General features: G+C 38.0%; 1 protein-coding gene and 1 pseudogene across 1 annotated transcript; one reads left to right on the top strand and one right to left on the bottom strand.

Annotated features, from left to right (window-relative positions):
• Positions 1 to 1,154: 1,154 nt before the first annotated feature.
• LOC107732250 (ubiquinone biosynthesis monooxygenase COQ6, mitochondrial-like) lies at positions 1,155 to 13,087 on the bottom strand. Its single transcript, XM_016543531.1, has 12 exons — positions 12,545 to 13,087; positions 12,008 to 12,142; positions 9,439 to 9,497; positions 7,591 to 7,717; positions 6,140 to 6,270; positions 5,925 to 6,032; positions 5,706 to 5,768; positions 5,439 to 5,546; positions 3,622 to 3,824; positions 3,208 to 3,323; positions 2,141 to 2,307; positions 1,155 to 1,351 (listed from the first exon to the last, which is right to left on the bottom strand). Exons 1-12 carry the CDS (start codon positions 12,741 to 12,743, stop codon positions 1,322 to 1,324), a joined length of 1,446 nt encoding a protein of 481 aa, XP_016399017.1. The 5' UTR covers positions 12,744 to 13,087; the 3' UTR covers positions 1,155 to 1,321.
• A 315-nt stretch (positions 13,088 to 13,402) lies between these two features.
• Positions 13,403 to 14,825, top strand: part of LOC107732242 (protein FAM161B-like) — a 7,177-nt pseudogene continuing 5,754 nt past the window's right edge.

Below are 14,825 nucleotides of genomic sequence, written 5' to 3'. Positions count from 1 at the left end.
CATATTTGCAGTATAACTAAAAACTTTATGTTCCTGTGTTTCAGAAGCTAGGCCTATGTAGACACGAAATACATAAACATATAGACGATTAATGCTTGCTTACCTATTCAGAATGATCATGGAGATGAATAGATTTCCTTGTTGATCGAACTGGGACGTAATGGGAAGCAACTGTTTTACTGTCAAGTCCCATTATCTACACTGGGCGTGGGCGATTTAAATTCGCGCCAAATATGAAAATAACTGCAACTGTCTGCCAATAATCGCGCGTGTCTTTTTGAATTCTCGCGAGATAAAAGGTAAGATAATTTGGTTAAATGGTTGATAGTGCGACCTGAAATGTGTACTTTTATTCATCTTCATTAGTAGATTATGACTTAAGTCACTGGAATTGTATTGAAAAGGTAAATTTATGCCGAGATGCATTTTGCATCATTTACAGCTACTTTGTTCACAATGGGGTTCAGTTGTACACCTTTGCCTTACAAATTCTGGCAGTACTAAATCTCTGTGAAAGCAAACTTTAGGAGACATTTTTGCTTTTAAATCTCGGGAAAAAACAAATAAATGCATACCACCAGATAATTCAATTCCAGCATAATCCAAATTATGTTCTTAAAGCTATGTATCATTACACCTTTGACTTGGGAAGCCTAATTTAGTTTTGCTCCACAACTTATAGAGGCCAATGGGAAAACTTTCTACAACCAGTCTGTCCCTGTACAAAACAGAATTAGGTGAACTTTTCCACGACGTTCTAATTTATTGAGATGCACCTGTAAATCATGTTGTAATCTTAACAACTGAGAAAAGTTACGACCATATAGATTAATGAAATTTGATGTTCATCCTGAAACATGTAAGAACCATGTTCGGTACACATACAAAATGTTCTGACTTTTATGTTTGACCAGCCTTAACAGTCTTATGAATTGTGTACGTTTCCTATACAAAAAAAAGGGATGATTATCCTTTAAATTACATTCTTCTTCATTTTAAATTACATTCTTCATTTAATTACTTTATTTATTCTTTGTTCTTTAACTTTATACCATACAATGGCCAATTTTAATAGTATGAAAGTAACAAAGTTTGAAAAATGATTGAACACATTTACGTTCTATTTGCAAAGAAGGCAGAGCAGGAGTTGCATCTTATATTTATTTTATATTACATTTTCATATAGGTGATTGGAAAAGATGGCATAAAATGTTTTCCAACAAAGATAGAGGAATAAAATATAATTTATTAATTTACACTTATACATTCCATGAACAAAATCAGTAGAGATTCAGCAAACATCCAGTGTGCAGCTAGTGTTTTACTTGCTGGCGTAGGCCATGATCTGCTCCTGTGGGTACAAGAAAAAAAAATACAACTTCAGGTAAGTGACTTACAGGTAAGCAATATTCATAATTCACAATTGATGTTTTATAGTTTTAATTTGAGCTTTAATTTTTTTATAGTTTTAATTTGAGAAATGCACATCTTCCTACTTTTGATCATGAAGGGTGACACAAGTCCTCCTTACATTACATTTGAGGTACATACACAGGCTGTAACGTCTATAATAGAAACACCAAATGTGGGAGATATCCCTCAAGGCTTAAGACAAGTTACAGGCCCTCTGGTTGGAATCGCTTAGTAAAGGAATGAAGCCATTTCATAAGAGTGGCCTGTAATAAAAGGAGTGTGAAAACACAAGCCAACACAACCATGCACAGCCCTGCAACTCCACCCACACACTTTCGGTAACAGTAAATTTAGGGCTAAACATAACCATAGTAGTAGCTCCTGACCATGTAAATTACAGGCACGGATAAGAGTAGAAAGGCATGTAATCAGAGGACAAGATGGGGGGATGGGGTTAGAGAGGGGAAGAAGTCAGAGGAAGAGTGAAAGGGGGAGCAAAAGTTGGAGAGGTGAAAGAAGACTGAAGCTGGAAGCAGAACAGAGGCACAGATGACAGAAATGAATGAGAACACGAGCGGATTGCCACAGAGCTGAAGAAAGGAACAAGATCCAAAGTAATGGAATACGATGGAGGAAGGGAAGATTGTCCAATAATTTCAGAGCAGAAAATAAAAATAAAACTGACATTTTGAAGGAATTGTGGGAAGAATAAGAGATGTGATCATACTTTAAGTGGAGGCAGTGCGTTGGTAGCCTGCAGGCCGAAGGTTCTCAGTAAAACCATAGGTGCGGCGTTAGTGGAGTACAATCTCTTCATGAGGTCAATGGCTGCCATCATAGGAAGATTGTGTCGCTGACGTTCAGTCTCAAACTCCAACAAGTGCTGCATGGCTCCTAGAGTTCAAAGGATCAAAGGTTAAAGAGTAAAGCATGTGAAGTACTCTCTTTTTTTCTTCTTCAAAAGTTGTCCTTTCTGTTATCCATTTGGTACTTGTTGTCTGTACAGAATTTACACCTGCAGAAATCTCTGCAGATTTACACAATAATTATATGGCGTTAACTTTTACACATCCCGTGTCTTGCATTTGAATTTTTTAAATACTTATTAAAAGCTTTCAATCAGCAATACGAAGGTAGTACTTTCCGCTTAATTTCAAACATTTTACCGCATTTAATAAAACTCCATACCATAAAATTCAGGTGACTTTCCTCCTGAATCAGCCGTTTAAAATCAAATATCTGCAATATGGATGAATATGGAAAATATCAGTTACTGTTTTAATTATACATATATGAATTTCAAAGAAACTGATGTCAACAATTCCTCATAACAAGATTTCCATTTGTGGCTGCAAAAAAAATTTATGAACAGTTCTTGGCATGAGTGACAAGTAAAAACACTGTATACTGCTCCAGGACAACCAGTTCTTTTCACTAAAGACCACCCTCAATATAAGGAAATGGAAAAGAGCTTATGAAAAACCACAGATAGCTCCACCGGGCTCTTCTGACCCAAAAGTATGCTACTTCAGGTATGAAATACTCTATGATCTGAATATACAGCAGAAAATTCCAAACCAACAAAAGTCCTTCATGTTTCTTGTCACGTTTCTTCAACGTGAGGCAGTTCTTCACTATATAGCTTATATAATGTATGAGTTTCTTATTAAATGAGCTCATTACATGACTTTATGTAATGCTTATTAAATGTATATATTTGAAAACTGTCACACAAGTACAAATCCAGTGAACACATACATTCAGCTTGACTGCTGCTGATGCTGAAACACTTACCAAGGTCTTTTCCATTAAATGCTGCTTGGCTGAGAACTTTCGTGAGATAGGCCACATCGCCAAAGCCTAGATTGGCACCTTGGCCTGCTAAAGGATGGACTCTGTGTGCAGCATCTCTGAAATTAGAAAGATCAGAAAATATAGAGAGGAAACCTTGAGTCAGGAGCCATATTTAGCTAAACCTGCTGAAATTTCCTCCTTGTAGACTCAATATTACAGAAGAAATTCCTCATCACATAGGTTTAAAGTCTCAGACAACCACATAAGCAGTACAGCTGTGCTATAAACTTAATATTGAGAGATCTCTCCTTTGTATATACATGTGACTCTATACTTATGGAAAACATTCTTAAATTCCGAACAACAAATACTCAAAACCAAAAATCATTTCATGCACTAACTTTGCAAACATACCCAATGATGGCCACTCTGTGGCGGATGTATTCTGTGGCATGACCCATACCTAGCGGGAACATGACCCGGCTCTTTGGGCCAATACCTGCAACGCTAGGTGGAAGCTGACGTGCAGAGCCGCTGTCAGGCATCAGGACAGAAAGAGCCGTCCGGAACAGAGAGCCAGCAGTCTCCACCATCTCAGAATGGTTCTCATTACTCCACTGAAGAGAGAGAAACAGAGAAGTGAACAACAGTGGAAATGGCACCAGAAGAATGAGATATGCAAGAATCTCTATTCGTTATAGAGTTGTTAAGCTTAAACTGGATGGAAGATGAGTGGAGAGCCAGTTAAAAAACAATCACTGACTACTGCTAATGTCCTTCCAAATCCATATGGCTTTCTTTCTCTCATGTAATATGCAAAATGACAAGGACTAAAAGAAAGCGCCATAAAAGTCCATATGACTCATGCGCTCTGATGCAAGCAAGTTTGAAAAATCATTCTGAATCCTATATGGGAAACCAAAAAAAAGTGAAATCACATGATTCTCAGTTCATTTTTTGATATTTATTATTTTCTGTCCAACTGAACTCTGAAGTTCTCTCATCATTTGACAGGCTGCAGTAAAGGGCAGTAAAAAATGTTTTCCACTGTTCACTTTCTGCCTTAAAAATTATACAAAAATCTTTAATGGAACCAGAAATCAATCTGGAACCAAATGCACTGCAGAGGGGAAGATTTCCACATGATGAACTAAAATTCTTATAGAATAGAACAGCCTGTTCCTTAAAGCTATTGCATGACTTCAGAGCAGTGCTTTTTTAACTTGACTGAATTACTAAAAAAAACATACAAACAAGATCTATATTCTTTTTTTCTCCTGCAATAGCATTCAGGTTCTTGAATTTTCAGGAATCACAAATTAACTGAAGTTGATTCACATATCAACACTCCCAGTTTCCATTAATTAAAAAAAGTTGGAAAACAAACAAGAAAACAACAATACCAGAGGTAATACCTATATTTGGGGCCTTTGAAAATTGTGTAGTCAAAAAGGCTAAGAACCACTGCTTTAGAGGACTTGGAATAGAGCACAGCATGGACTCCTTCAGTGACACTTTTATAGTGCTTTTTTGGATCATGACAGTCCCTGGTCACTGCTGCTTTTTATTGTATGGGGAAAAAGCTGCATAAAAATCCTTCAGTGAAACACCACAATTTTGAAGAAATAAAGTCGTCATGGGTTTAGAACAACATAAAAGGCGAGTAAATAATAACAAGATTTTTATTAATTTTATGCTATCTTTATATTGAGATCTAGAGGTAAGCTTTTGTGCACTCAAAACACTACAGTCTTAAAAGACAGGTATTTCAGCAGAGATGCAAAAAGCATGCCTAATTAAAGTAAAATTCTGAGCAGGCCACAAATTTGAGTTTGGTCTGTAGAAAAAAAACATTCCGTGGAGTAATGACCAACACTGGCAAACCTTGGGCTTAATTAGCAAACCAGTTTTGATGGCAAGCGTGACTCAGATGCAAAGGCCTGTGACCAGTAAGGCCAGTAAAAATAGCCAGCTTGGGAAAAAAGGAGTTTCTTTGACGGAAACACAAACAAGAAGAAAAAAAGGGTGTGAGGGTCAGTTTGAGGGCATTCAGCCGAAATGAAGAGAATGCAGAGCACAGATATGACATTTCAATCAAAATCAACTTCTTTATTACGTTATTCTACACACCAAAATGAACTTGAACAATATTGTAATAGCACAACACTTGTAAGGTGTTCAGTTTAGGGAGGTGGACCATAAGTGTGGCAACAGTGTCAGTGTTTACTCACAAATGCAGAGTTAATGGCATCCACAAAGCTCTCTTCATCCAGCTGTAGAAGTTCTTCAGCATGCTGATGACTGGTGGACCAGACCAGCGAGCTCTCCGTGTCTGACAACTGCACAGCAGACACATACACCACGTCTGGGCTTGAGTACCATTACAAACACATGTATTTTCCATTTGACCACTAAGTGATATCACGACGAACCAATGAAACAAATCAAGCACAACTGAGATCATTTACAAGTAAAATAAACTCTTAAGGTCAGCTCACAGGAAGCATTGCAATGGGCCCGGTTGGTAGGAACCTCTGCCAGGCTACGTTATTTTCGGTGGACTGAAAAACAATATTGCAAGGTTAATGCATTCAATGCAACCATATTTCTTCTGTAATGTGACATGTCTGAACAAATGGCAGAATTCAATAAGTTGAGAAAAACAAACGAGATGTAATACTGTATGATTTGAACTTCAAACTGGAGGATCATCATACCTCAGACAAATGCAGAACAGCGACGACCGCTGACTGATCGTAATTCCATTTGACTGTGGGGATGCCAGCCTCTCTCCGCACCATTGAGTTCGGTCCATCAGCACCAATCTGAAAGAGCCAATCATACCTTCCTTAAGAAATGGAGGTTTTGCTTTTGTAGTGGTGCACTCTTCTGTTTGTAATACCAAAGGAAACACTGGATACATTCTACATACCAACAGCTTGGTTTGGAGAGTCTTTCCATTGGCTAGAGTCACCTGAACCCAAGGGATGGACTCAGAGACATGGTAAGGACGGGGCCAGGTGTACTTCACCACTTTTGTTCGGTACTGCACTTTAACATGGTCTGGTTTAGAAATGAATGAATGAATGAATGAATGAATGATAATCATGCCAAAACATCATTACACATTAAAATGCAACAAAAAGAGCATTAGTCCAAATCTTGTTCAGTTCCACTTGAGAAATGGGAAAAAATCCAAACAAACAGGGTTTGGCTGTGACAAAAGTAAAAAAATTAAGGATCATCAAACCACCTCATAAAACACAAAGTTGTTTTCCTTTCTCTGGTTGAGGCCTGCTAGCATTAACAATTGTCTTAACGGCTTTGGCAAGTCACCCATGGCTGACTAATGGTGTTTATTTACAAGCAAACCATGCAATACATAAGACCAGCTGCCAATATCCTGGACACAACAGAGAACGAAAGTAAAGGAAGCAGAAAATCCACTTTTCTTATAATTACTGGCGGTCTAGGCACATAAAAAGATCCGGAATTACGCCTACTTTTCGAACCATTCTGTCCACAAAACTGAACACTAGTTCTTGCGCACAGATGAGAAATATTGGCTTCTTGCTGATTTGAAAGCAGAGTAACGGAGAAAAAAAAAAAAAAAACAGCTGGTTGATGCACATACTTTTTGCCTAGTACTTCAGCAGAAATAGCAGACTGTTAAAAAGCACCAACTTGACACAAACACGTGAACACGCACGTGCTACCGCACATCTGTTAAATGCAAGATGCGTTTTAAAAAAGGCCTGTTTTTAAAAATATGCTGTTTTACAGCGCATGGCATGGAAAAGCCAAATGCAGAGCCATGGAACAGTTTAGTTAATTACAACAACAAAATGTTACAGTAAAATGCTGTCCGTGCTCAGGCACCCCAAGCCGAGCGAGATGCTACGGCTGGAAAGGAATGTGTTTTTTTTAAATGGGTCAATAGACCACTGCACGTGTCCGAACAGGGTGGCAATTCTCGTGGGGCTTTTGACTCCCACCAAAAGTAATGTGCTGGATGATCGAAATAGCAGGAAAAACACGAATGCGTCCAAAGAAGTGGAATCTTTAGGGAAAAAAACAGAAGAAGAAAGATGTTCAAAAGGAGTATGAGTACAAATAAAAATTTTGCCAAGACGGGAAGGAATGGCTTGTGGTGACATCATTTGCCAAGCCATCCCTAAAACTAATTAACAGGGAGCCCACTCAGCACTCGAGAGTGCAGGACACTGCTGGGGAAAACTTTTAGCAACATGGAAAAAGCACAGCGAAAGCAACGATTAAGGATATATCATCATGTAATGATCAAAGTTCAGTGTGCGAAGCAATGATTACAAAAACAAACACCTAAATCGATCCATAAATCAAACATCAAAATGTATCCGTTACCAGAGAGAGTCTGCAGCTGTTTGGTGAGGGCGGCCACAATGACGTCGTTCTCAACGATGTATGCCATCTCGTCCTGCAGATTGTCTTTATCAAATGTAATCAGAGCATCTGAACAAGCATCCCAAACCTAAAGCAAAGAACCAAATTATTGCTATGGTTTACAACTCTATCCTTATGTGACCGCTCGGGCGCTATTTATGGATTTCCAAAAGAGCACGTGCTTCATTGAACTTGAACACATCAAAGCCGAAGAGTTCTGCCAGATACTCTAACCAAACATCAGCCACCAACAGCCTTTGAGGTTGCACGGTTGACTTTGTAAACACACTGGGGTGAGGCAGAAATTAAAAAAATGCCATTCTTCATGGCGATTTATGCTTGTATTTATAGTTAAGTTAATAATAAATAACAAATATGCGAACATTACTGTGTCGAGCTAAGTTTGTTTCATCCAAGTTGCCTTGCAACTTAGTTAATAAAACATGCAGATGGTTTTAAATGCAAAAAGGTCTTGGTGATTGATGCAGCTATATTTTAAAAACCTAAAATGACTTGTAACTAAGGTGACTGGCAAACAATTAAATCCATGAGTAACATGGATTCAGAAGGACTGTTCTATCCTTGTTATACAGCCATACTAAAACCACTAATAGTAGTGGTTTAGCAATTTTTGATACATGGTTACGTGCAAGATTTAAAACGTGACCAACCCACAATTATAAGGATTTTACACATAGGAAAAACACAGCTGTTGATAAGTTTTGGAGTTGCTATGTACTTCCAGTCGCTGCCAAATTAAAACGTCCCTTGCCAAAATGACCCTTTTAGCACAATCATTTCTGCAACAAAGATACCAGAAAAGATTCAGACCATTATGGAGGGAAAAAAATCTAGCTGATAACACTTTAGGGAACCTCCACACTTTTTTTTCTGGTACATTGCACTTCCCAGGCCCACTTTAGTCGCTTTCCTCCAACCACTTGAATTTAATTGGAGGGCAAGAGGGAACCTAGCTCAGTTCCTTTGCAGTTTCATCCTTGTTTGGACATAAATGCACTCACAAACAAAAAGGAAAGGTATAATGGGTGAGGTATATCACTATATAAAGTGCACTCTGTTGACACCCCTTAGTTTGCCCAGAAACCACAGGATTTCATTCTGGCAGTGAAAAATCCACATCTTACAGTAGAAACCCCACCACAGCATAGTAAACGAAGGGTCCTTTTACTTGTGATCTCCACAGCTTTTAACTCCTCTCCCTGCATCTCACATTAATCTTCGTAATTAGTAGACACAGTTGGATTTATGTCATCCCGCTAAATAAGACTCTAATAGATCAACTGTGGCAGCAAGCAAAACCAAGCTTAACTGTCAGGTTGCGATGCGGAGTTTGAGGTTCTGCATCTCTAATGTATGTTTTGTATTCGGAGGCTGTGGTTCTGTAGCATTAATTTATGGGTGGCTGCTTACAGTGTGATGAGGCAAACAACGACGAGCAAAACACGATACAGCTGTTTTTAATAGAGTGGCTTCATGCTCTCAGGAAAATAAGCAGGTAAGGTCATAGTAAATAACGGTGTTGGTTACACATAATGTGTTTTGCTTTAGTGGTTAGTTGCTTTTAAATGACACGAGTTTCTTTTGGTGTGATATTTGATTACTTTGGTTACATTTTCACTTGTAAAAAAGTGCCATGGTACTACTACAATGTTTTGATGGACATTCTGAGAAGCACCGGTAATACTGTGGTGCGTAAATATGATTATCATTCAGTAGAATGTGATCCTATCATTGCATAATGGCACCGCCCAAGTAATCATTGTATTACTGCATACTGGTTTTACTGACCTGCATTTTATTATACGGCTTACATCTCATATTTGCAATATGGTCCCAAGCACCAAGACCTGTAACACAATAGGACAGAATTAAAAAGCTTATCCTTTATGATATCCAACCAGAACAAAAAGCGAACTAAATATAGTAATGGAAAAAAGTACACAGCGCAAGACCGAAAGCTACCTACTGACCTACTTCCTGGTGAATCTTTCATATACAAACATTATACTGTAAATAGTTTTAATGACAGGAGTGCAGTTTCAGAGCTTTGAATGGAACAGATGTACTTATCCTCACCACAGACCTTGTGATTTGATTGTGCCTCCACATTACCCAAAGTACTGGTTCTAAATGATGCCCAACATTGCCCATAATGCAAACATGCATTCTGTGGACACAATCAAAAGCATATGTTTCATTCAACATAACACACTGTGAAGCCTGGCAACACAGGGCAGCTCACTGTCTGTGGCATCACATCTACTACTGGCCATCTCAAATCTATTGTTTTGTTTGTTTGTTTTTTGGTCAAACCCTTTCTGTACTTCTTCATTTCGGAATTTGTGACAATTTGTGTCTTTTCAGCCAATGTTTTATAGTGTATGAAAAATTAAAGTCATTAAGGACAAAAGAGAACAACTTCAATAAAAACAATATATTCTGTTCCCCAGTGAATTATTACAATACATACTATTATTTATATATTACTATAGTAAGGATTTATATTTTTAATTGGATTTTATATTTTTTCAGTTTTTAGTTTAAGAACTTTTGTGCTTTTGTCATTTTATTTCTTTATTTTTTTGTTTTCATTTCTATTTAGCCTCATTTTTATTTAAGTTTTAGTTATTTTAATACTTTAAACACATTTATTTTAGTTAGTTGCCAAGGCAACATTTCTAAAGTCCCATGAGTTATTTATATTTTATGGTAACATTTATTCAAACATTTACTAATACATTATTAAAATGAAAAGTTGTATCTATCAATATTAATGGACCTGATCTAACATGAACTAACAGTGAACAGTTGTATATTTTTATTAACTAACGTTAACAAAGATTAATAAATACTGTAACAAATGTATTGCTCATTGTAAGTTAATGTCTTAAATATAGTTAACAAATGGAACCTTATTGTACAGTGTTAGCTATTTTATTTAATTTCAGCTTTATTTCAATGAATGAAAATTATTTTGAACAGTTTTTGTTAATAACTACAACACAAAGCTATATGGTTTCAAGAGACTCTGAAAATAGTGCACCAGTTATTGGACTAAATTCTATGATGTATTTAATGGTGCTCTTTGTCCATTTTTGGAAGACATGGATGAATAAGCTAAGAATTATGATTATTTTTGGATAAGCTACCCCAGGTAGATAAAATGGCTTGTAGGTGTTCCTCTATAGCAGTGTTTCCCAACCGGGGTGCCGTCTGTCGAGAGCAGGGGTGCAGTGTAAAAAATCTTTTTAATATTTTTAAATTGCTAAAATGTTCAAAAAAGCATCTATTATATAATATCCATTTCTGATGTCGCCAATAATTAGAGATGCACCGAAATTTCGTCTGCCGAAAATTAGTTCACCGCTCAGGTTTCACTTTCACGTGGTGTGACGCTCTGCGTATTATCCCGCTCTATGCGTGTGCGCTCCGCTCAGTCGCTCCACTCGTATACCATTCAAGCTCATCGGAACAGCAAAGTCCACTCAAAAATTGAGCCGACAGGAAACATCGATGTAGTACAGTATTGTTTCTGTCTGCAATAGCCCTACTGTGTTGTAACAAGGTGTGGTAAATGGGCAACTCTGGTAACGCTGCCCTCTCATTAATTGATCTGCTAACCGCTATGTTTTGCTCACGTGATCTGATAATAACAGCTTTCTAGGACTAAACATTATTTGGATAATTGGAAAAAAAAAAATAAAGTTAAATATCTTAACCCTACTGTTAGACCTACCTGAAAAACTAAAAAGCAATTTATTTAATTCGAAGGCCTGTCGTTATTTTTTACTTGTGCTATCATTATTAATTTCTTTATTTGTTCTTATTTTATTACTGACTGCTTACTTGTCATTTTTTATTCAATTCAAAGTTTGAAATCAAGCTATCTCGTGCTACTGCACCAAAATTACCCCACTGTAAAATAAAAAAAACACTGAGTGAGCAAAAATTTGTGAGATAGCTAGTTATAATGGTAATTAAATAATGTTTACATATGTATAAAAGCCTACATTAAAATCTGTCATATAAATTGGTATCTTCATTAGAAACTAGCCTACTGATTGCCACCACTGATGGACAAAATTTTTAATTAATATTAAAAATATCTGTATGACATTATATTCTGCAGTTCTTTCTTGTTGTACCGGATATCTATACTTTTCAAATTATCATATCGAAGTTAGAAATTCAAATATTGTGACAAAATTAATTTTGTAGGGTGCCACAAGTTTGTTAAAATTTCCAAAGGGTGCCGCGACTAAAGAAAGGTTGGGAAACACTGCTCTATAGAACCATACGAGTGTCATATGAACCACACATAAAAAAAGAACATTACAAAAGCTACACAAGTCCGTACCACTTAGAAGTGTTGCTGAGCCTGGGCTGATGGAGCTGACCCGTGTACTGTAGGTCTCCGGAACCCTGTCCATCTCTTTTTTGTGACCAGCTTCAAGCAGAAGAATCTTCTTCCCTGCCAAATTTGGATCTAGACCTGAATGAAGAACACAGATTAAATGCAGGATGATTTCTTTTCTTTCCAAAGTCCTTTCTAAATCACTGTGATGTTGTTTCTTCTCCCATTTTGCATATTTTACCAATATATCTGAACAAGAGCTTACTGAAGTTTGCATAAAATCTGTGCGTTAATTGCACACTGCTTACTTTAGCATCCTACGGCATGAAAACGTCACATTGTTGTACAACCGCAATTGCACCCTTCACCTCCAGCTAAAACACTTTCATCAAGCAAAATAGCAACCTCTTTATTTTGCGTGAGAAACAAGTGTAAAGAAAAGTCACGGCAAGAACTTTATTACAACTGGGTAATGTAGCGTGGGAGAGTGGAGATGAGGGGCAAAAGCAGGCTGGGTGCATGACAGGGACACTCACTCACCCAACGAACATGCCATAGCGGTGCCCACCATTCCCCCGCCGGATATTATAATGTCAAAGAGCTGGTTTTCAGAAGTGCTGGATTCCTCATCGCGCTCGGAGGACGCGAATCCTCTACGCGCTCCGCTGGACGCCCTCAGTGCAACACACCGCCGTCCTATCCCGAGCACTGCTAGCTTAGCTTTCGCGAAAGTGAACATTCTAGTGGAAAAACAGACGTGAAACAACTTCTTACAACTATCAAGCCTTAAAGTAAATATCTAAAACTTTTCGTCCTATTTGTCCTGTTATTGACAACGACGGTATTCTTATCTATCACCATCCAGCCATGTTGTTGTTGTACGAGAATACGTAAGAGTTCTGTTTGCTACAATCCTTCCGGATTTTAAAAGCCACAAAAACTATGAAAATGAATCATGGGCATTTCCAAAACATTTCATCTGTTTTCACTTTACACGGGAAATGTATGTCACATACAGCACTATTAAATGACAGTGTTGTGTCTTTTAAACTCCTTTCACAAACAATCACTTCTCCGCTCTTGTTCAGAAGTGTTTGAGATGGAAGCCTGTTACTTTTAGCGCCATCTGCCGTCGTGGAGGACACAATCAAGTGCGTTTAGTTTATTTAAATGTGAACATAGGCGACATGTATCTGCGTTTTGCTGCTGCATACAGTGTTTGCTGAGAAACAGATGCTGTTTTGTATCTAGTATTCCTGGAAGACATAAAGTTACTGTAATTGTGAACTCAGGATTCAGTGTTCAGGCGCCGGTGGGTGGAGACTGTCGCTGGAGCAGAGATCACGATATTTGCCGATTCCAAGGAAATGGAGTGCGTCTTGATCTTTGACATTTAATGGATGAGTGTTTGAATGATGTCCTCATAGCGGGCCTGATCACACCATGGATCAGATGACAATGGTGAGGGAAAAAATCAATAATGGCGGGAGAGGGAATGGAGTACCAGAGTTTGAGTTCAAAACGCAAACACATGTCTGATATTTTCCACTGTATTTGTCGATTTAACATTGATTAATCTGCTTTTGTTATTGTTTATACACTTAATTTCGAATCGCTTTTGGCGAAGGCGAACAACAACAATAACAGAGCGTAACTATGCGCGTTTGGGGTTGCCATAGTAACGGCATTTACGCTGTTGACATCTAAAACGCGACTCCTCTAGCTAAGAAAGAACAACAACAGACAAAGTCAATATCTTGATAACATAAAATTTTATTTTCTTTCATATATAAATAATCGTTTTGATAATCGTTTAAATTTTATTTTACGCTAGTGCTTGCATTCTTGGAAATCAGTGCTGCTTGTGGGACGTTGTTCATCTATTTAATGCAGTACAAATATTCCATGTATAGTTACTCCCAAAATGTGGTTTATAATAGTTTTGCTTATATAGCATGCCATAATAAATTTTAAATAGTGTTTTTAATTACCAAATTACAGTTTGGTGGCTGTTTCTTTCAGCTCCTTTCTTATTTTAAAAGTAAAACAATTCATTAATCCAACAAACAAACTAAATACAGATTTTATGTCCAGATCTCTCCCACTTTAGATTTCTCTAGATCTGAAGAGGGAGACAATGTGCACGTTACGGAAAGCCTGCTGTCCTGTAATGAAGAAAAGAATAAGGCTGAACTATCTCTTGAGTTGCATTTGGAGGCTCTGAAGGCCAAACGCAGGCTGCAGCTGGAGAAGAGGGTCCTGCAGAACTCCCTGCTCACCTCCATACTTAAATCCGAAATACTGCAGCAGAGCATCTGCGCTCATGATGGGCGAAACTCTGAGAACCGCAAACACCACAGTTAATTCAAATCTTAAATGTGATAACGATGTTTGCAAAGGTATTATCTGAAACATACAGTACGTCTTCCACTCTTGTCCTCAGTTCAAAGGTGATTCTGCGGAATTTTACCTCAAATGGAGTCGAGGCACCAAGAACTACTGGATCTAATTCCTTGGGAAAGGTGACAGAGAGACAGAGGAAGCCTCTCCCCCAGGATTCACAGAAAGCCAAAGAGGAGGCAGACCTGACTGAGTGTCAGAAACAGTTTTGTGTCGCTCCCGTCCCTGAGCATGTCTCAAAGCCTCTTTATGATGACCTCATCCATGAACAAGAGCGCTTGAGGAAGGAAGGTTGTGAGCAGAGGAGAGATTTCCTCTTCACCACGCAGAAGCCCTTCAGGTTCCACAAGAGGGAGGAGAAGAAGCGAGAGAGGCTGAAGGAGGAGATGGCCTCTGCTAATAAAAGTGAAAAAACAGAACC

The sequence above is a fragment of the Sinocyclocheilus rhinocerous genome, unplaced genomic scaffold (genome assembly GCF_001515625.1).
Source record: "Sinocyclocheilus rhinocerous isolate Xijiao unplaced genomic scaffold, SAMN03320098_v1.1 scaffold1635, whole genome shotgun sequence".
Taxonomy (NCBI): Eukaryota; Metazoa; Chordata; class Actinopteri; order Cypriniformes; family Cyprinidae; genus Sinocyclocheilus; species Sinocyclocheilus rhinocerous.
This window is presented reverse-complemented; position numbering and strand designations above follow the sequence as displayed.